The sequence below is a fragment of the Dendropsophus ebraccatus genome, chromosome 10 (assembly GCF_027789765.1).
Source record: "Dendropsophus ebraccatus isolate aDenEbr1 chromosome 10, aDenEbr1.pat, whole genome shotgun sequence".
In the NCBI taxonomy this organism is placed as follows: Eukaryota; Metazoa; Chordata; class Amphibia; order Anura; family Hylidae; genus Dendropsophus; species Dendropsophus ebraccatus.
The window spans coordinates 68,161,996-68,183,757 of record NC_091463.1 but is presented as its reverse complement, the minus strand read 5'-3'; the positions used below and the strand labels follow the sequence as shown (position 1 = coordinate 68,183,757).

General features: G+C 43.2%; 1 protein-coding gene across 1 annotated transcript in view; it reads left to right on the top strand.

Annotated features, from left to right (window-relative positions):
• Positions 1 to 16,448, top strand: part of LOC138765929 (transmembrane 9 superfamily member 2-like) — a 38,609-nt gene extending 22,161 nt beyond the window's left edge. The window contains exons 14-17 of the mRNA XM_069943103.1: positions 519 to 670; positions 5,328 to 5,439; positions 7,536 to 7,707; positions 15,585 to 16,448. Coding sequence (XP_069799204.1) covers positions 519 to 670; positions 5,328 to 5,439; positions 7,536 to 7,707; positions 15,585 to 15,652 — 504 coding nt within the window. The 3' untranslated portion in view covers positions 15,653 to 16,448. The remainder of the gene's footprint in view (positions 1 to 518; positions 671 to 5,327; positions 5,440 to 7,535; positions 7,708 to 15,584) is intronic.
• The last annotated feature ends 5,314 nt before the right edge of the window (positions 16,449 to 21,762 follow it).

Here is a 21,762-nt window from a genome sequence, read left to right as displayed (position 1 = left end):
TGAGCTGAACAGGACTTCTGTCATTTGTGACCTACATAATATATATATATATATATATATATATATATATATAATATTATGCACACGCGCGCACACACACACATTACTTGGTTCACAATACGTTTTTGCTGTCCGTTGAATGTATCCATTTTATGGAGAAAAATACATGGTGAAAATGGATGCAGTTGTATCCATCAGGATCAGTTTTCTATTGACTTACATTATTTAAAAAAAAAAACAACTGATTTTTATTATTATTATTATTATTATTATTTAATTATTATTATTATTATTATTATTATTATTATTGTTTTAACTGTTTTAAAACAGATCAGTTAAACGGACAGCAAAAAAACAGTGTAAACCTAGCCTTACTGTTTAATGTTTACTTATTACTAGGAAAATATTTGGGCAGAACTGTTGCAATTATAAGTTAATTATAAAATGTGGAAGAAAATATGTTTTTCCAGTGGTTAAGAAACAGCTTCTTATTTGAAGTCCTGATTTTCTTTCCGTAGGCGATTGAACATCCTGTTCGCACAAATCAGATTCCTCGTCAGATTCCCACACAGTCCTTTTTTACCAAGCCGTTCCCGGGTATTATCATGGGAGGCATTTTACCATTTGGATGTATATTTATTCAGCTATTTTTTATTCTTAACAGCATTTGGTAAGTGTTTTCTATTTTTATTTTTGCTTCTTTAATTGAAAACACAAATTTGCTGAGAGACGCAGTAAAACCTTCTGTCCTCTAGACGGACGGTAGAGGATGCCCCCTTGTCATGGTTACAGGCCTAGGAGTAAAAAGATCACTACCAAGATCTCTGTACTGTTCATTCATATATTTGTACATTGTGATCAGATCGCCCCTAAGGGTGGTATTACACGAAGCGATTATCGTTCGAATAATCGTTCAATCGGTCGTATTTGAACGATTATCTTTTAGTGTAATAGCAGGCAACGATTAAACGACCAACAAGAAATCGTTGATCGTTTAATAGGATCCGGACCTATTTTTATTGTCTGATTGTTTGCTCATCGTTCACACATCGTTCGCATATCGTTCGGTGGAATAAGAATTCACAGCTGAAACGTACGCAATATTGACGACTAAACGACCGCAAGAACGATCATAAATAACGATCATCGTTTCGTGTACTTGGGCGAACGATTTTGGGTCGTTTGCTTTAGCGGTCGTTTAAGATGGTTAGTCGTCGGAAAATTGCTTGGTGTAATAGTACCCTAAGACGTATTTTTTTCTAAACTAAATAACCTGTCTTGGTACTATAATCCACCCATTCCCTAAATGAACTTGGTCGTCGTCCTCTGCATCGGCTCCAGTTCAGCTGTGTCCTCCTTTATATACTGGTGCCCAAAACTGTACACAGTATTCCATGTGTGGTCTGACCAGTGATTTATAAAATTTATAAAGAGGCAAAACTATGTTCTTTAGCATCTCATCTTGATGCATCCCATTATTTTATTAGCCTTGGCAGCTGCTGCCTGGCACTGATCACTAAAGTTGAGTTTACTGTCCACCAATACCCCCAGGTCCTTTCCAGAAGCAATTTTAGCCAGTGGTTTTATTTAGCACATAACTGTACTTATTATTTCTACGGCCCAAATGCATAACCTTACATTTATCCATATAAAACTTTTTAATTTACCATTTCTCTGCCCAGGCCTCCGGCTTCTCCAAATCCCCCTGTAATATATTATCCTCCTTTGTGGTGATTACTTTACCCAGTTTAGTATCATCTACAAAAATAGAAATTGGTTGGTTGTCTCAAAGAATAAGGCCAGTAAGAAGAATATGTGGAGGAACTGAAAATCGGTTATAGAGGTTTCACTGTAATCGGTGTCTTAAGGTTTAGACATCAATGGGGGAGATTTGTCGAAGGGTGTAAAATATACACTGCTGTAAACTGCCCACAGCAACCAATCACAGCTCAGCTTTTAGCTTTGGTAAAAGCTGAGTATATTTTACACCCTTTGATAAATCTGGACTCAGGAGAATTAGTTGGAAAACGTTTTCTTGGACACCCGCAGAAGTGTAGCTGCAGTCCATCTTTTGAAGGAGGTGTCCAGTGCTAGAAACTTTTTCAAAAAAAGATCATGCTGGCTTAACCCTTTAAGGACGTGGCCCATTTTCGTTTTTACGTTTTCGGTTTTTCCTCCTTGTGTTTAAAAGGTCATAGCACTTGCATTTTTCCACCTAGAAACCCACATGACCCCTTATTTTTTGCGTCACTAATTGTACTTTGCAATTACAGGCTGAATTTTTGCATAAAGTACACTGCGAAACCAGAAAAAAATTCAAAGTGTGGTGAAATTGAAAAAAAAAACGCATTTCTTTTATTTGGGGGAAATGTGTTTTTACGCCATTCGCCCTGGGGTAAAACTGACTTGTTATGCATGTTCCTCAAGTCGTTACGATTAAAACGATATGTAACATGTATAACTTATATTGTATCTGATGGCCAGTAAAAAATTCAAACCGTTGTTAACCAATATACGTTCCTTAAAATCGCTCCATTCCCAGGCTTATAGCGCTTTTATCCTTTGGTCTATGGGGCTGTGCGAGGTGTCATTTTTTGCGCCATGATGTGATCTTTCTATCGGTACCTTGATTGCCCATATACGTCTTTTTGATCGCTTTTTATTAAATTTTTTCTGGATTTGATGCGACCAAAAATGCGCAATTTTGCACTTTGGGATTTTTTTGCGCTGACGCCGTTTACCGTACGAGATCAGGAATGTGATTAATTAATACTTCGGGCGATTACGCACGCGGCGATAGCAAACATGTTTATTTATTTATTTGTTTACTTTTATTTAAAACCTGGGAAAAGGGGGGTGATTCAGACTTTTATTAGGGGAGGGGGCTTTTTACTATAAACACTTTTATTTTATTTTTTTTACACATATACTAGAAGCCCCCCTGGGGGACTTCTAGTATATACACTTGGATCTCTCATTGAGATCTCTGCAGCATAGATATGCTGCAGAGATCAATGAGATCGGCACTCGTTTGCTTTCGGCTGCTGCAGCCGAAAACGAACGAGTGCCGAGCCGAGGACGGCGCCATCTTGGACGCGTCCCCGGCCGGCATCAGTAACGGAGATCGCTCCTCCGGGACAAGGTTCCGGAGGAGCGATCTCCCCCACTAGACCCCAGGGAAACGTTGCCTCCGGTAATCGGAGGCAGCTGTCAACTTTGACAGCTGCCTCCGATTAGCTAATTAGCGGGCATGGCGATCCGACCGTGCCCGCTAATAGCAGCGGTCCCGGGCTACTCGCGGCACCCGGGATCGTGGCACTTCAAAGCGGGGCCGCCGCGCGGCCCCGCTTTGAAGTGCAAGTGAGGACATATGACGTACCGGTACGTCATATGTCCTTAAGAGGTTAAAGTGTACCTATGGGGGGGCAAGAATCCCATTCTTCTTATCAGTAGAACGGCTGAACAAATTATGTAAGTAATAAACCGATCTGTTAAGCATTTTTGTCACTAGTTTAGGCTGCCTTCATTTAAGGCGGCACAAACCTAGTGATCTATATTATTCAAGCTTGCACCCTCACTGTGGGATTGTAAGGAGAGTGCCGAAAGGCCGTTATAGGACTTGTGTGCTGAAAGAAGACGTTTGTGTTAGGCATGTCAATGGAGTCAGCATGGCCACTCAACTGCGCAGCCACTCATGCATATGTAATCATTAATAAAGTGTTTGTAATATAGCACAGCTGTGAAAATACTAGGATCATTCCTCATTCCCTTTTTCACATATTTGGGCACAGCAAGATGCCCACACATATCGGTGGAGCAGTAGGGTAAAGCTCTCGGCCTACTCGAATTCTAGTGAATTATTATTTTTCAGTAGGTATTTAGTGTCGGCTGGTTAAATCTAGTTTTCTTGTTGCATCTTTCAGTGCTGCACTTTGTACCTAAATGAAATGTCAGGTATTTTTTTTCCGCCTTGAGAGCAGAACAAAATAGAATACAAGAGCCGATCTGTGTTATATATGTTCCAGATGATTTAGAGCAGATTCTCTGTGTAAAAAGCAAAGAAAATTTCAACAATACTCTTAGGAACCACAGTGATAACCCTGCTCACAACTAAAGAATGACAGCTTTCCTTGTGTCCGTGTGTACAGAGAGAGTAAGGGCCTTACTACATGGAGTGATAATCGGGCCGATTTATCGCTCCGTCTAATAGACACAACGGCCGTTTATTTAGGTTTGGAGATAAAATTGTCGGGCGCTGACCACAGATCGCTACGTGTAATAGCGATGAGCGGCCGACTGCTGACGATTGCCTTAACACCTGATACTTTATCTCTCCCGCTCCTGGTCTTCTCTCCTGTGGTCTGCAGCTTCCCGGTCTGCTTACAGGCCGCTCAGACGCTGCTGCCGCCAGGACCAGGAAGCCGCGGAGCACAGGAGAGAAGACCCGGAGCAAGGAGAGGTAAGGTGTCAGGTGTTTGGGCAAGGGCTGCATGGACATCGCTAAAAATGTCCATGCATCCCGCACTGCCTGATTATCGGGCCCTCTAATAGGTCCAGTAAACGAGCGCCGATCTGGCAGATTGGTGCTCGTTTACTAAAATGATTGGACCGTAGTGATCCCATGTAATAGGACCCTAAGACTCACTCTCTCTCCCAGAAATAAACCTATATATCACAGAATAACATATAACCTACATAAGAAACTCTGCCATCGTAAGTGTAACCACTGCAAAAAAGTGTGTGTGTGTGTGTGTGTGCGTGCACGCTTTATATCGTCTGGGTCAGTATAATTTGAGTATACGGTCCAGTCGGTGTTTGAGTTGCCTGTCCTTTACTCACATTGTCTCTCGTATAGTTACTGGTACCTGTTCCAGTTACGGGTGTATATATTAGATGGGTGATATGTTACCTATTGACATATGTTTACTTTTATTGTGTTATGTATATTTTGTGTTAGAACCTATTTACTGGCCCTTTATATCAGAGTTCAGCTTGACTCCCTCATACTCTATCCAGCCATCAGACGTCACCTGCGGTCTATGTTTACTGTATCTTAAACCTCAACGTATGTGCAAGCATACCTGTCATCAATAAAAATGTTTGATATGTTATAGAGACCTATCCATATACTTTATTTGCAGGGACCTGACAGGTGGGGGTTTGAATACTCAAACTCTGACCTAAAAAAAACAACTTTTGACATGTATCTAGGCTGATTTCAGTGTATTGTATAGATCTGCTTCACATCCCATCAGGAAGCTGAGTATCATTCATTGTTCTGTGTCAGACGTTCTGCTCTGTTTTTCACTGTGTATTTTGTTTTGTAGGTCTCATCAAATGTACTATATGTTCGGCTTCCTGTTTCTGGTATTTATAATACTCCTGATAACTTGTTCAGAGGCTACTATCTTGCTTTGTTACTTCCATCTATGTGCAGAGGTACTTATACATTTAGCATGTTAAACTTTTTTTTTTTTAATGATAAAGTCCAGCCTTACCCTTCCATTACATGGTATGTTCCCAGGTGCTAGGCAAATAATAGCTGCTCCATTACAGGAAGGATGGCATATATTTTCCTAAGACTCCATTACACAGCTTGGATCTTTTTATCCCCGTCACCTGGTTGTTGTTTTTTTTTTTTTTTTTTTGACCATACGGCAACAGTTGAAAGGACGGATTTTGCAGTTCATTAAAACAGGAAGATCTGAATGGACTATAAGCAGTACACAGACTTTTGGGTCAGATAAGATCCTATCCTTAAAGTGGACCCATCAGCAGCAAAATGGGTGGTAAAACAAAGCCCCTGCGGTGATACGGTTTGTCATGATGATTATGTGCAGTTCATACTTATGTCCATAGCACTCTTTTTCCCAAGATATCAGCATTTTTCCTATAGGCAAATGAGATTTAAGTGCCCAGGGGGCGTTCTCTGGCATGGAAGGGGCCCATGGGTAGTCAGCCCATCTCCTCTTCTGCAAAGCCTCTGTCCCAGTTTGCATATGCCAATTCCTAGTGATTAATTGTTCTTTATTTGGTCTCTGCTGAAATATTGACCTGTTCACTGGGTGGTGCATAAGCGATGATAATCTCCTATACCTCCTGGTGGCCTCTAAGCAGTTTTGCACTTGCACACCTGGCAATTACAGAACAGCAAAAGAGGTAGCCAAAGGGTGGGTTCACATTCAGGAATCTGCACAGAGAAGTTCCAGTGGATTCCATTGCTTGCGGCCACACGTGCCATAGACTCCAATCTATGGTCAGGTGAATTCTGCTGTGAATCCGCCTGTGCATAGAATGGAGTCTATGGCACAGGTGGAGATGCGTGCAGGGGCGAGCAATGGAATCCACCGGAACTTCTCTGTGCGGATTCCTCAGTTTGAACCCACTCAAAACAAGAATAGGTTATTGCACACGCACCACCTAGAAGGTGACTGTGCAAGATTTCAGAAGACACTAAAGGTCCCCATACACCATAGTCTTTACACTGGGCTGTACCCACCAAACACGGCAGGTCCGGATGTCAATCTAAGGTGTATGCGGCTCTCCCAAACAACCACCAACAGATGTCAGTGGAGATAGGAAATTGTTCAGGGAAAGATAATCCGCAGCCAGGGTGCTCTTGCCGTGGCTTACCCCTTCCCATAAAGAACACAGGAATGCTCTACTGCACTGAACGTTTCTTTTTATGGGGAGGGAGATATAACTGAAATGGGTTGCCTATCATGGGCTTCCCTTGCTGTGCTACTGAACACGTCTTTGGGCACTTGCGGCTCATATGCATATTGGGAAAAATGCTGATATCTTGGCAAAGAAAATTGCTATGGGTATAAATCAGGTTTGCATGCAATCATGGCCCTCTCTATGGGCTTAATTTTACACCACCTTTGCTGATGGTAGGTCTGCATAATACAGACCCTTTTAAAGGGGTTAGGCTGTCTTGCTCTGTTGTGTTATTAACAGGGTTGTCTGTGTGTATACTCACCTGTTAAATCCCACCGTGTCCATGCTGCTGCTTATGTCTTTTCTGCTGTATATACGTGCTGGTAGTAAACCCACGTCACTGCTGCAGCCAGTTGTGGGCCTTACTGGTATATAGCAAAGTGTGTGTGTGTGTGTGTGTGTGTGTGTGTGTTTTTTTAAAATAATTTATTACTCTTGGAGTTCGCCTGTCACCTGCCGTCCCATAAACATCTCTTATACACTATAGGCGAGGGGCTCTCCACTTCTTCATCAAGTTGTAGTTTCAGAGCTAGGTATATGTTCCCAATGCAGGGATCACTACAAGTATCTGTTAATGTTTTTCTAATTTGAGAATATGCTGTTACCATTGGAACTGAGATGTGTGTGTTGTTTGTTTGTTTTTTTTTTTGTTTTTTTTTACGTATGGGATTTCAGTTCCTGACCACCCAAGGGATTAGTAATATTAAACAGTACATCGCTCCCTTTGTGTTGACTCTTCTAGGCTTATTTTTAACAAAACTGAAAGTGTACACCACGAGACCTGTATAACGGATGTATTTTTTTTGTCTTTGCAGGATTACCATTGGTGGTGGCGCTCCTTCCTAACAAGCGGATTCACCGCTGTTTACCTCTTCATCTACGCTGTTCATTATTTCTTCTCTAAGCTTCAAATCACAGGAACTGCCAGCACCATCTTGTACTTTGGGTACACGATGATCATGGTTTTAATTTTTTTCCTGTTTACAGGTAAGTGGCAATTATACAGAAAATTCCCAGAACTGTTTGTCTTACTGCATGAACCGGAAGGCTGAAATAAGGGGGTGTGCAAGGGACAGTCAAAATGTTATCACTCTGGTTAACCTTTTCATCACCCTTGTTTGAGGAGAGCCTGCATGTATCTGGTAATTGGAGGGAAGAGTGAATCATTCTTACCTTTTAGGCATGGTAATATATATTCACATACATATGGGAGTAAAGCTGCGCCCATGCAACACAGTCACAGCGGCATTACATTCTTTTCACTTGTGTTAGACATCCTGTGTACATTTTTGTTTTAATTTTATAGCACGCAGAGTGCGATTTATATGGGACCCGCTTTTGTATGAGGCCTGTTGCTGTAACAGTGAATTTTACAATTAATAAGATTTGTTACTAATGTTATTCATTGTTGCGTTCGCTATCATTTTTTTTCAGTCATAATATATAGTATATTATTGATTGTGTATATAATGTTTACATATGGTCTCTTATTGATTGATATGGTCCTTCTATTGTCTTTTAGTATGTTTTATAAGTGTATTGGACAACAATACCATTTTAAAGTTATTTGTAAACTTTGGCTCTGACCCAGTAGTGGGTGGATGATTTAGACATACCTGATGAAGGCTCTATGAGACTGTTTGTTTGTTTGTGCCAAAACACATTGTATTTTTTAATCAAATACTTTTTACCTTACGTTAGTGTGACCATTTGTCATTGAGTGGTGTACATGCGTCTTTTGACTGGCTGCACTTTTACCCTAAGAGGAATCTCTTAGTTGCAAACCTTCATTTTCCACAGCTCTCCTGGGTCCAGGCATCCCCCCCCCCCATCCCTTCCACAGCCCTACTGGGTCCAGGCTTTTCCCTTTCCATAGCTCTCCTGGGTCCAGGCATTCCTCTATCCCTTCCACAGCTCCCCTGAGCTCCAGGCATCCCCTCCTCCCTTCCACAGCTCTTCTGGGCTCCTGGCATCCCCCTTCCATTCCACAGTTCTCCTGGGTCCAGACATTCCTCTATCCCTTCCACATCTCTCCTGGGCTCCAGGCATCCCCCCTTCCCTTTCACAGCTCCCCTGGGCTCCTGGCATCCTCCTATCCCTTCCACAGCTCTATTTTCTGGAAATTCTATTGTCCTTTTCCCTAACTGTGGCACTGAGTCAAGAGTTAAACCAATTTCAGTGCTACATATTTACTCTTTGCTAAGGAGCTTGAACTAAAATGATTGCTTTATTAACATTTTCAGCCACATATATCTGAATAAAAAGCAGTTTGGTGCTGGAGGTGTGTATATATTTTGCCTTTTCCATTTTGGTGACCTGTCATTGACAACAATAGGAAGAATTCCTTTTTCTCATACTCACCATCATCCACTCTGTTTATACAGCAGGGTGTTTATCTAAAAGCAAGCACGCTGGTTAAATTGCTTTAGTTGCTGTGACTACTGGTTCTTATTTAGAAGCACAGTAAATATTTGCATACGCAGCCAATTCTGTCTTTGTAGACGCCTGTAAAAAAAAAAAAAAAAATGCCGCCTGTCTTCTGGAGTACGAGAAAGCCCACTTCATGGAAAAAAATGTAAATTAATTAATTCCAATCTGCTAGGAAAATGCAGTGAGGCAGTTGTCTGCAAGTGTGTTTTCCCTTGCCTAATGTATGTTTAGACAGATCCAACCTTAAGCTCTGCTAATTTACTGCTCATTTTGCCAGTCTCCGATCGAGTGGGAAACATTTACACAATTTCCTTTTTATTACCGCAAATGCGTGGAGATTACAGCAGCCGCAAGTTTTTACTGAGATGCTGCACTTTTTCTTCAAAGGAGTTTTTACCCAGTATATATTGTAATACCTGTGACAACAATAAATGAATGACTCCAGACAGAGAAATAAGAAAAAAAAATATATTATATATATGATGCCATTAAAAAATACATTTGTGTGTAGACACTTATTAAAGACAGGCCCTGTAAAGTGCTGCAGAATAGGTCAGCTTATTGGGGCAGTTAGCTCTGGGAAGAATCCTGTTTGCTCCAGACATCTAATTTTTGGAGTTTTGGAGACCACTGTCCTCTTGGGGAACTTTTTTTAAAGAGGTTGGCCACTTTATAGTAGAATAGTTCAGTGTATAGTATTAGTAAGTGCACGCACTGTATATGACAGCAGCTCCCTGTGTACCTCATAGAGCTAAAATCAGACTCCTCTTTTTCAGGCTGGGCTGCTTAGCTCTGTGTTGGTTCTGTCCATAAGATGGCCGACATGGAGAAGCAAGTGACCATGCCCCACCCCCCCCAGTTTCCACCATAGGCCTATACAGGCTCATTGTTGGACACTTGGGGGCGGGGCGTGGTCACATGCTCCTCCATGTCGGCCATCTTATGGACAGAAACACCACAGAGCAGGACAGCACAGCCTGGAGGACGGGGGTCTTATTTTAGCTCTGAGGTAAACTGGGAGCTGCTGTCAGTATATACAGTAAGTACAGTAACACTGTACACTGTTACTATAAAGTATCCAACCCCTTTAACCCCTTAACGACATCGGGCGTAAACTTACGCCCTCGCGCCCTGGTACTTGGCGCATCAGGGCGTAAATTTACGCCCGATGTTTCCCCGATCGCTGCGTGTTCGCACACAGCGATCGGGGAAGATGGCCTGCTATAAATCATAGCAGGCCATCATAGCTTCTCGGCACGGGGGGTGGTTAACACCCCCCGTGCTTACGATCGCCGCTATAGGCTGATCAATTCAGATCAGCCAATAGCGGCGATCGGAACCTTTCCGGGTCATCGGTGACTCGATGACCCGTAAAAAAATGGCGGTCGGTGCTGTCCGAGGACGGCACCGACCGCCATTACTGTAAAAAGTAATGGTGGTCGCCGTGCCACCGGCCCGATCGCCGTGAACGGCCGGCCGTTCACGGCGATCGGGCCGGTGGCACGGCGATCAGAGTCCCACAAAATAGTAAATACCTGCCCTGGACCCCTCAGCTAGGTAGCGGAGGGGTCCAGAGCAGGTATTTGTACATTACTCACCTGTCCCGGGGTCCTGATCGGCGTCTTCCGGGTTCGCGGCGTCCTCCGTCATTCCGTTCGGTCTTCGGGTCTTTCCGGCGGTCCCCGTCGTCTTCTTTCGGCTATTTTCGGCTCCAGCCTCGTCATTTTCCGGATTTTGCGCTCTGCTGCCCTCTAGCGGCTGATATGTGTAATACATTTATCAACAGCTACAGGGATGTTCAGAATGTAGAAAAAGTTTTTTTTTTTTTTTTTCCAAATTTTTTTTTTTCTATTTTCCGCACCCTATCGCCGCTGAGTGTTGATCAGCATCGCACGAAAGTGCGCTGCTAATCAGCAACTCCTCCTTTTTGGCGTAGGGTGTTTTTTTCTATATTCTACTGCCACGGTCTGCTGATAAGTGCCGCACATAAGTGCGGCATTTATCAGCAACTCCTTTGTTGGCGTAGGTTTTTTTTTTTTATACTTACTGTAAAAAAAACACGTAAAAAACACTACATTACACCACACTACATTGAATAAAGTTTGACACTACACCACTACATACCCCATATACTAGTCCCCATATAAAGATGGCCCCCAGGGTGTTTTCGGCGTCAGAGGGATACGTTATTATTGCCTCCGACACTGAAACAGCCAGTGAGGATGAATGGGGGGATCCTTCTTTCCTCCATTCATCCTCATCATCCTCATCATCCTGTGACGTGTCTGGGGGTAGCGTAGCGTACGCTGCCCCCCAGACACGTCTTTTCTGCCAGTACCGTCCCAATAAGAGATGACGGTATGGTGTGAAATTCTCCAAACTCTGTGAGAGTACCTCAGGTTACACTTACAGATTTAGGGTACGTGCACACTGCGGAATCGCGACAGATAACCCTTTGTGCATTCCGCAGCTGGCACCCGCCGGCGGACTGATGCGGGCGCATGTCTCTACCCGTGTCATAGACTCCATTCTATGCACGGGCGGATTCCGTCGTCCATCCAAAGAATGAATACGTTGGACGGAGAGCGGAATCCGCCCGTGCATAGAATGGAGTCTATGACACGTGTGGAGATGTGTGCCTGCATCAGTCCGCCGGCGGGTGCCAACTGCGGAATGCACGAAGGGTTATCTGTCACGATTCCGCAGTGTGCACGTACCCTTAGAGTGTATGTAGGAAGGGACACCTGAATCCAGCCCCCAAATGACCCCAGATGCCCCCCCATCCTCGGAACAAGTGGAAAGATCGTCCGGGAACTGATCTTCCCACTGCTGGATAAAGGTCACCACCTGTACGGGGATAACTCTTATACCAACACCCCCTCTTCCGGTCCCTCGCTGCCCGAGCTACTGTAGCTTGCGGCACTATCCGAACATATCAGAAGCAGTAATAGAGCCCTAATATTTAGCAGCCATGGAGTTGTCCCAGCGCTTCTGGATATGAAGGACCCCGTATCGCACCAGGGCAACATTTTCCAGGTGACGTCCCCCACATTGGAGAAAGGGAGACCCCAGAAGAAGTGCAGAGTGTGGTGTAACAGGGGGATCAGGAAGGACACCATTTTCCAGTGTGATGCCGGTCCTGATCACCCCGGCCTCTGCATACTGGATCGCTCCAAGGCGTACCACACGTCATCGGAGTTCTACATTATCTAAATTCTGTCCCTTATTCCTATTTCAGGGGTCACGTTGATCCAGGGATTATTCTGATCGCCATTATGGAGTCGGGAAGGAATTTTTCCCAGTGATGAGGCTACTGTCGTCTGCCTCACGAGGGTTTTTTTGCCTTCCTCTGGATCAACACAGGTTGAGTTTGATGGACACCTGTCATTTTCAACCTTATAAACTAATAATTGGCCCAATACCCCCAAATAAATTAGAATGGTCCCTTTTCCCCAGCTAAGTAGGTATGGCCGCCGTTCCCATTAGAGGATACCATGATGCAATTACAAAGCCTCTGTGCGGCCAGGACAGTAGAAACCCCCCACAAGTGACCCCATTCTGGAAACTACACCCCATAAGGAATCTAACAAGGGGGGCAGCGGGGATATGGCCCCCTGGTGACGGCCACATTTGGGACGTGAAAATGAAAAAAATGGTATTTTTTATTTTCTCGGCACATGTTCTATGTAAGTGACTGTCACCAGTGGGGTCCATATCCTCACTGCACCCCTTGTTAGATTCCTTATGGGGTGTAGTTTCCAGAATGTGGTCACTTGTCGGGGGTTTCTACTGACCTGGCAGCACAGGAGCTTTGTAATTGCGACATGGCCTCCATCCTCCATTCCAGCCTCTAAATGGCGCTCTGTCCCTTTGGTGGCTTGCCCTGTGCCCATATGGCACATTATGCCCACATATGGGGTATTTTCGTACTCAGGGGAAACTACCCTACACGTTTTGTGTTCATTTTCTTTTTTAACCCCTTGTGGAAATGGAAAAAAAATCAAGGCTAGACCAACATTTAGTGTAATTTTTGTAAAATTTTTACTCTAAATCATTAATCTTGTCATGATTTTTTCATTTTCACAAGGGGCCAAAAGATAAAAAAAAACACTAAATGTGTAGAGCAATTTCCCCTGAGTACGGAAATACCCCACATGTGGACATAAAGCGCCATGCGGGTGCAGGGTAAGCCTCCGAAGGGAAGGAGCGCCATTTCGTTTTTGAAGGCTGGATTTGGATGGAATGAATTTCGAGGGGCCATGTTGCATTCAAAAGGCTTCTGTGTTGCCAAGACAGTTGAAACCCCCCACAAGTGACCCCATTATGGAAACTACACCCCTCAAGGAATGTAACAAGGGGTGTAGTAAGCATATGGACCCCACTGGTGACGGGCACAAATGTGGAACAATGTGGCGTGAAAATGAAATATTACATTTTTTACACTATAATGTTGGTTTAGCCTTGAATTTATCATTTTCACAAGGGGTTAAAAGAGAAAAAAACACACTATGTGTAGAGCAATTTCCCCCGAGTCCGTAAATACCCCACATGTGGACATAAAGCGCCATGTGGGCGCAGGGCAAGCCTCCGAAGGGAAGGAGCGCCATTTGGATTTTGGAGGTTGGATTTGGCTAGAATGGATGATGAACGCCATGTCGCATTTACAGAGCCCTCGTGCTGCCAAAACACTGGAAACCCCCCACAAGTGACCCCATTCTGGAAACTGCACCCCTCAAGGAATCTAACAAGGGGTGCAGTGAGGATATGGACCCCTTGATGACGGGCACATTTGTGCCATGAAAGTGAAAAAATGAAATTTTTTACTTTTACGTCACATTGTTCCACATTTGTGCCCGTCACCAGTGGGGTCCATATGCTCACTGTGCCCCTTGTTAGATTCCTTGAGCGGTGTAGTTTCCAGAATGGGGTCACTTGTGGGGGGTTTCCAGTGTCTTGGCAGCACGAGGGCTCTGTAAATGCGATGTGGCCATTGAAATCCATTCCAGTGAAATCCAGCTTCCAAAAGCCAATTGGCGCTCCTTCCCTTTGGAGGCTCGTCCTGCGCCCCCTTGGCACTTTATCGCCACATGTGGGGTATTTCCGTACTCGGGAGAAACTGCGCTACACATTTTGTGTTTTTTTTTCTTCTTATCCCTTTAAGAAAATGAAAAATTGAAGGCTAGAACAACGTTTTAGTGTAAAAAATAAATTTTTCTTTTTTCACGCCATATTGTACGGAAAATCTGTGAAGCACCTGTGGGGTCCAAATGCTCACTGCACCCCTTGTTACATTCCTTGAGGGGTGTAGTTTTCTAAATGGTGTCCCTTTAGGGGTGTTTTTTAGGTTTTGGCACCCCAGAGCCTCTGCCAACCTGAAGTGGTACAGTCAGAAATGACCAAATATAACGGAGGCGTTGAAATTCACTAGGCGCTCCCTTATATCTGAGGCTTGTGGTTGCGTCAAATAGCGCAATAGGGCCACATATGGGGTATTTCTATAAACTGCAGAAACGGGGCAATAATTATTGGGGTGCATTTCTCTGGTAATAGGTTTATAATTATGAAAAATATTTGATTACAATAAAATCTCTGCACAGAAAATTAAAATTTTCAAATTTCTTACACACTTAGCTTTTATTTCTGTGACTCCCCTAAAGGGTTAAAACACTTTCTGGATATGCTTTTGCAGAGTGTGGGGGGTGCAGTTTCTGAAATGGGGTGCTTTGTGGGGCTTTCTAACATACAGGCCCCTCAAATACACTTTAAACCTGAACAGGTCCCTAAAAATATCTGATTTTGAAATTTTACTGAAAATTTGGAAATTTTCTGCTAATGTTTTAAGCTTCCTATTGTCTAAAAAAAATGAAAGATCGTTTAATAAATGCCGCCAACATAAAGTAGACATGTTGCTAATGCTATTTAATATATAATTTATGTGGTATAACCACTTTCTGTATCGCAAAAAAGTTTCAAAGTTGGAAAAATGCATTTTTTCACATTTTTTCACATTATTTGGTTTTTTTTCATAAAGATTCGTTATGAGTATCGACTCCAATTTACCAGAAATGTAAAGTACAATATGTCACGAGAAAACAATCTCAGAATCAGCCGGATAGGTAAAAGCATCCCGAAGTTATTAATGAATGAAGTGACACTGGTCAAATTCATAAAATTTGTCTCTGTCATTAAGGCCATTTCAGGCTCTGTCCTTAAGGGGTTAAGATATGAAAGCGGAGTTGTGGTTGGTTGCTATGGGTAAAACCAGACCGTATTGGTTTCATTCTGATTGTTATACATGGGCCTCTGTCTCTTTGTGCGGCCTTGAAACCGATGACTGGTTTCCTTAAGTTACATCTGCATTTTGCAAATCTTGCTGTACAGATGATGATGATGATGATGATTAGGAATAACAGAAGTATGTTTATTTCTTCTAGGAACCATTGGATTCTTTGCCTGCTATTGGTTTGTCAGGAAGATATACAGCGTGGTAAAGGTGGATTAATGAAGCGTTGCAGTGAAATCGGCACGTATACAGTCACAATGTTTGACTCCAAGAATAAGATGATGCTACCATTTACAGACTTTGAATAGCAGCATATTGTGGGATGGCACAATTTAGAGACTTGCCTAGACGAGCACTTTGGGAAACTGTGTTTACAACATTCCTCCATGTCGTCGTATTCGTCATCATCATCCTCATCATTATCGTTTTTTAATCACCTTTTGTTGTAAATACACAAGTGTGAGCTGCAGTTGTTTGTTGGCGGATTCATTCAGCAATGACCGGGTGTGTTTTTTTTCTTTGTCCATGACCAGTAATAAGTCATGGCTCACCATGATGTTGTTTGATATCCTGCAATGCTTTTTAAGGCAGTATATAATTTTTTTGCTATTGTGCCTTCCAGACATTTATTATTATTATCCGTCAGAGGTTTGTACAAAGGTTATGTTCATGCATTCTGTAAGTTCTGGGAAAATGTAGTTTTTTTTTTTTGTTTTTGTTTTTTTTTATTTTATTTAATTTTTTTTTTTTATTTCGTTTTAACCCCTTCTAGCAAGTCTGCACTAGCTGCTCAGTGTTTCAGTGTTTGTTCTTTAATTGTATTGATCAGGAAGCATCTCGCCTGTATATGCTAAAAGAAGTGATTTCTTTCAAGAAACCCTGGTGAAGAGTAAGAATTTACTGGGCTCCCAACTTCCCAAGTTTTCTAAGAATGGCAAACCAAAACATGTGGCATGTATTTTCCAGCCTTTTGCCTATGTCTTGTCTTGTGCAATAAAATTACTAAGACCACAAATCTTTCTAGACTGTATTATGAAAGTGAAACGTGGCTTTTTCAGGCTGTTTCTTGCATTGGATGTGAAGTCTGGTCTCCAGTTACAAGTTCTGTTGTAAATTGACTATACTGTAATTTAAAGGGGTTGTCCAGCAAAAATCTTTTTCTTTCAAATCAACTGGTGTCAGAAAGTTATAAAGATTTGTAATTTACTTCTATTAAAAAATCTCAACTCTTTCCATCCTTTATCAGCTGCTGTATGTCATGCAGGAAATGTTTTTATTTTCAGTCTGATACAGTGCTCTCTGCTGACATCTCTGGCCGAGACAGGAACTATCCAGAGCAGGAGAGGTTTTCTATGGGGATTCATAGTAAACCGAGACAGATTCCTGTCTTGGCTAAAGATGTCAGCAGAGAGCACTATGTCAGACTGAAAATAAAACATTTCCTGTTGTACATACAGCAGCTAATAAGTATGGGAAAACTTGAGACCTTATTAATAGAAGTAAATTACAAACCTATATAACTTTCTGATATCAGTTGATTTAAAAGAGAAAGATTTTCGCTGGAAAACCCCTGCAAAAATAAAAAATCACTGGCAGGGTGGGGATGGAAAAACATAGTTAAGAATGGGGTGCAAGAACATAATAAGGAATATATACTTAGCTGTCCCCGTAGCGCAAATCTTGTACAGCTGCCGGATTTAATTTTCTTCCAGCTTCCTGGTACATCATGGCCCTGCTGATGGATTGCCTTCTTAGCCAGTCAGTGGATGCAGAGGTGTCCCACGGCAGTCACGGATTGGCTGACCGGGCAAACCATCTGCCAGGTATTGGACGATGGCTGTCAGAGATTGGTAAGGCAGCTCTGTCAGTGCCCCTCCCCCTGCAATTTCACACTTGTTCCTATCCTGTGTGTAGGTACCTGTAAGATGAACATTTGTATGGGCACTTGTATGGGATACTAAGGTAGCAACCAAGGGCCCTATTACCACAGAAAGATTATCGTGTGTAAAATCGTTATACTGTCCAAATTTAAGCAATAATCTTTCAGTGTGAATGCAGGCAACGATCAAACAATGAAAAATCATTTGCATGTTGTTGATCGCATCTTAGTCAATTGGGTACTCTCCTGCTCTGAGGGCTGTAATATCACTGCACTCCCCCTTCCATTCTTGACAATTAAAGGGGTTGTCCAGCGAAAATCTTTTTCTTTCAAATCAACTGGTGTCAAAGTTATATAGATTTGTAATTTACTTCTATTAAAAAAATCTCAAGTCTTCTCATACTTCTCAACCCCTTTAAGTAGGGATGGGAATGGAAGCAAAGAGGCATTTTAGCTTACATCAGTTCTGGAACTTGAAAGCATGTTTGTAAGTTACGGAAGATGTATGAAAGTATATATGTACCATGTGTCTCCTTGACTTAAAGGGAATCTGTCAGTACCTGGACCGGACGCTAGGTGCTGACAGTGTAGTGTAGGTCTGTCACCTTGTGTGCATACTACCTGTATTAAATCCATCAGTGCTGTAGATTTGATACATTGTTGCCAAACACTGTAACCAAGTGTCACAAAGGAGTAGTGGCTTGGTGTTCGTGCCGCACCCTGCCGTTACCACCTTCTGTGCACGTCTGCGTTACTGAGCTCTCAATTGTCGTCGTCCCCCCCCCCCCCCATAACCGTAATTGCGCCGTAAGCTGGAGGAGCGGCGTCCGCGCATTGTGCATCCCAACTTAGAGCATTGGCTTCAAGCCCTCCGCTCACGTGCGCCGCTGCTCAGGGGCATACACAATCGTCTTGACTGAGAGCTTGGTGGCGTGGACGCGAACTGGCAAGACGGTGCGCGTGGCCCTTGCCAGCAATAACATATATATGAGAGAAGATGACGCCAAGGTGAAGGGGGAGGCTGGATACCAGTAAATATTCAGCAGATTTAGGGAGGAGGATGTTGTGGTGAGACATGTTGAAGTGTGTCACGAACACCAAGCCACTACTCCACTGTGACACTTGGTTACAGTGTGTTTTGCAGCACTGGATTTAATACAGACAATATGCACACAAGGGGACCGAGACCTACACTATTCCTTTAACACATCTCTTTAAAGGGAACCAATCATGCCGAAAATCGCCCTAATGATAAGGAAACATGCTGGCACATCACCCAGCACGCTTCCCAAACATCCCGTTTCCTCCTCTATTAGATTGTATTCTTTCTTTTATGATGTCCCGCTCTGTATGTAAATGGCGGGCAAGTAGTCACGGTGGGCGTATCTAGTCACTGTTCTGGGCGGTGGAATCGCTGTAATCACGCCCAGAGGGGCTTGATTGAAAGCACTGCGTTCTGCCGTCGTAATCTAGGGCCTGCGTTCCACTTCGGCGGCACGGCGATGTCTTAAGCACGCCGCGCATGCACTGTACGGCAGGAGAAGTTGCGGACGTACTGCGCATGCCCTGCGTCGTGAAGACGTGGGCACGCCGCGGAATGCAGGTCTTTCAATCACGCCCCTCTGGGCGTGAATACAGCGATTCCAACCGCCCAGGACCGTGACTAGATACGCCCACCGTGACTACTTGCCCGGCATTTACATACAGTGCGGGACATCATATAAGTAAGAATACGGTCTAATATAGGGGGGCCCCGAGGGTACAGGGGGATGTTTGGGTATCGTGTTGGGTGATGTGCCAGCACGTTTCCTTTATCATTAGGGTGATTTTGGGCGTGATTGGTTCCCTTTAACAGTAGTGATGAGCAAACTTGCCAAACATTCGGGTTTAACCATACTCAAATGCTCAGCATTTAACTCCTTCTGCCTAGAGAAGTTGGATGCAGCCCTAGGGAGTCCTGAAAAACACGCTGCATCCATCATCACTACTTAACAGCTATCGGACGGTGTCAGCAGTTTGGGACCGGAATTGCATTTGCCATCTTCTCTTCAAAGTGTCACTGTTGTATTTATTTTTTTCAGAAATCAATAGTACAGCCAATTTTAAGAAACTGTGTAATTGGGTTTATTAGGCAAATATGTCATTATCTGCATTCAAAAAAACTTTCCTCAGGTTCCCCCCCCTTCCTCCTCTCTTATTCACTGCTCATTATCAGGAAATCTTGACTCTCTTACATCAGTCGAGCCATGTGTAACCTATGGAGGGGGGAGGAGGTAGATTAGTCGCCAGCAGGGAACAAAGGATTACACAGTGGGAGCTGTATGAAAGCCGGTATTCAGAGGTCAGGGAGGTCAGTGCTGACTTCAGAGGAGATAGCCCGGTGATGTAGCTGTAAATTAACTCTTTGTTGTCCTGTTTTGGTGCCTCATCTCCTTCCACCCCTCCCCTCTCCATAGAGAACAATGAAGACGGGGAACAGCTTCAAACTGCTTTTTCAAGATAAAAATGCATTTTTCGACTAATAAACCTAATTACAAAGTTTCTTAAAATTGCCTGTACTATTGACTTCTACAAAAAAAATTTTAAACGACAGTAACACTTTAAGGTTTCACTGGAAGTAAAAAAGCCCACTTTAAGGGTGGGTTCACACTGAGGAATTCTCATGGATAAATTCCGCGGAATTCCGTCGGCTGTACGTGCTCTCGGTCTCGCGCCTCCCCACCCGTGCCATAGACACCATAGACAAGTCCATTCTTTTGGCGGAATGCGGAATACGCTGGCCCATAGAATGGTGTCTATTGAGCCGGCGGAAAGGCGTGCGGCCGTGCGCGCGTACAGCCGACGGAATTTATATGCGAGAATTCCTCAGTGTGATCCTTTATCCCTTCTCGGCCAAACATTATAATGCAGTCCGCAAAGAATCCCCAAACCCAGACCCATACATCAGTCGGAGAAGCATAAATCTGCACCATATAGGCCCATTTTTCTCCATGATATCACACTAAGCAGTGGTGACCTGGAAGAGAACGGCAGGACTATCTGTATAATAGTGGATTACTCTATCTCATGCTATTTCTTACATAATCCTGGTGCGATATTGTGGGAACAATGGATCTGGGCCTCGGTGAGTAGCAATATTATGGATCTATTCAGCCAGTCTCATGTAGTAGTCTATTTATACCTTAATTATGTCAATTGCCACTACAGCAGTGTGCACAGGCTGATTATCCCAAAGCATGTGGCCTGCATGCTATATATTCATGACTAGGCTCTTACTACCTGAGCCGGTTGTCATGGATACATTGAACTTGTTCTTATAGTCTTGGATGTGCTGTAAGAATGCTGTAGCTTTCCATACATTGTGAACTCAAAATAGGTTTCAACGACAATCTCGTCCGCTTCTCCCATTTAAGGCAATGGACATGTTACGTATCAATTGATAGAAACAAATCTTATTTTGACACATTGAAATATCCATTTACAAATAATAATCTTGCATTGATTTTCCTTTTATTTTGTTCTAACTGTAAGCGTGTGTTTACACAGAGAGATTTAGCTGACAGATTTTTGAAGCCAAAGCCTGGAAGAGGAGAAATCTCAGTCTTTCCTTTATGACCTGTTCTCTGTTTATAGTCTGTTCCTGGCTCGGATAAATCTGTCTGTGTAAACGCACTATAAGACAACTGGCGTTAGAAGAAAAAAAATCCAGATAATTTTGGAAAAGTCTATGCACAATGTATATTGGGAACAGTGTAAGTGTGCAAGGTATTGTCTTTAGCTTATAGTTATATAAATTATGTTTCAGCCCCCCAGGTCTTGATCACCATTGCCATAGGGGACAAGGAAGAAGCACACATGAGTATGTACAGTACATATAGTGCAAAGGTCATTAGTTAAAGAAGGACTTTGGCGGAAAAAAAAAAATTTCACCAGAATTTTTTGGTACCAGAAAGTTTTATAGATTTGTAAAAAAAAACAACAACTCAAGTCCTCCAGTACTTATCAGCTGCTGTATGTCCTGCAAGAAGTGGTGTATTCTCTCAAGTCTGCCACAGTGCTCTTTGCTGCTCAGAGCTGGAAAGATTTTCTATGGGGATTTGCAACAGCTCTGGGCAGTTCCTGTCACAGACAGAAGTGGCAGCAGAGAGCACTTTTTTAGGAGATATGTCCATGGAGTAATTCTGTCGGAAAACTCTGTGGAATCTGCCGTTTTTCCCCGCGCTCCTGCTTCCCTCTCTGCTGACTCCATTATATACTCAGCTGTCCGCACACGTCAATTCCTTGGGCGGACAGCGGAATCCGCCAAAGCATATGATGACACTGTCGGAAAGGGAAGTGAAGCTTCAGACTAGACACTAAAAACACCAGATTTGGCTCATGGCTTTTTTTTGGGTCAAATAATCTACAGCCAGATGTTAGCTGAGAAATACTGTTCCCACAGTACAGTTTT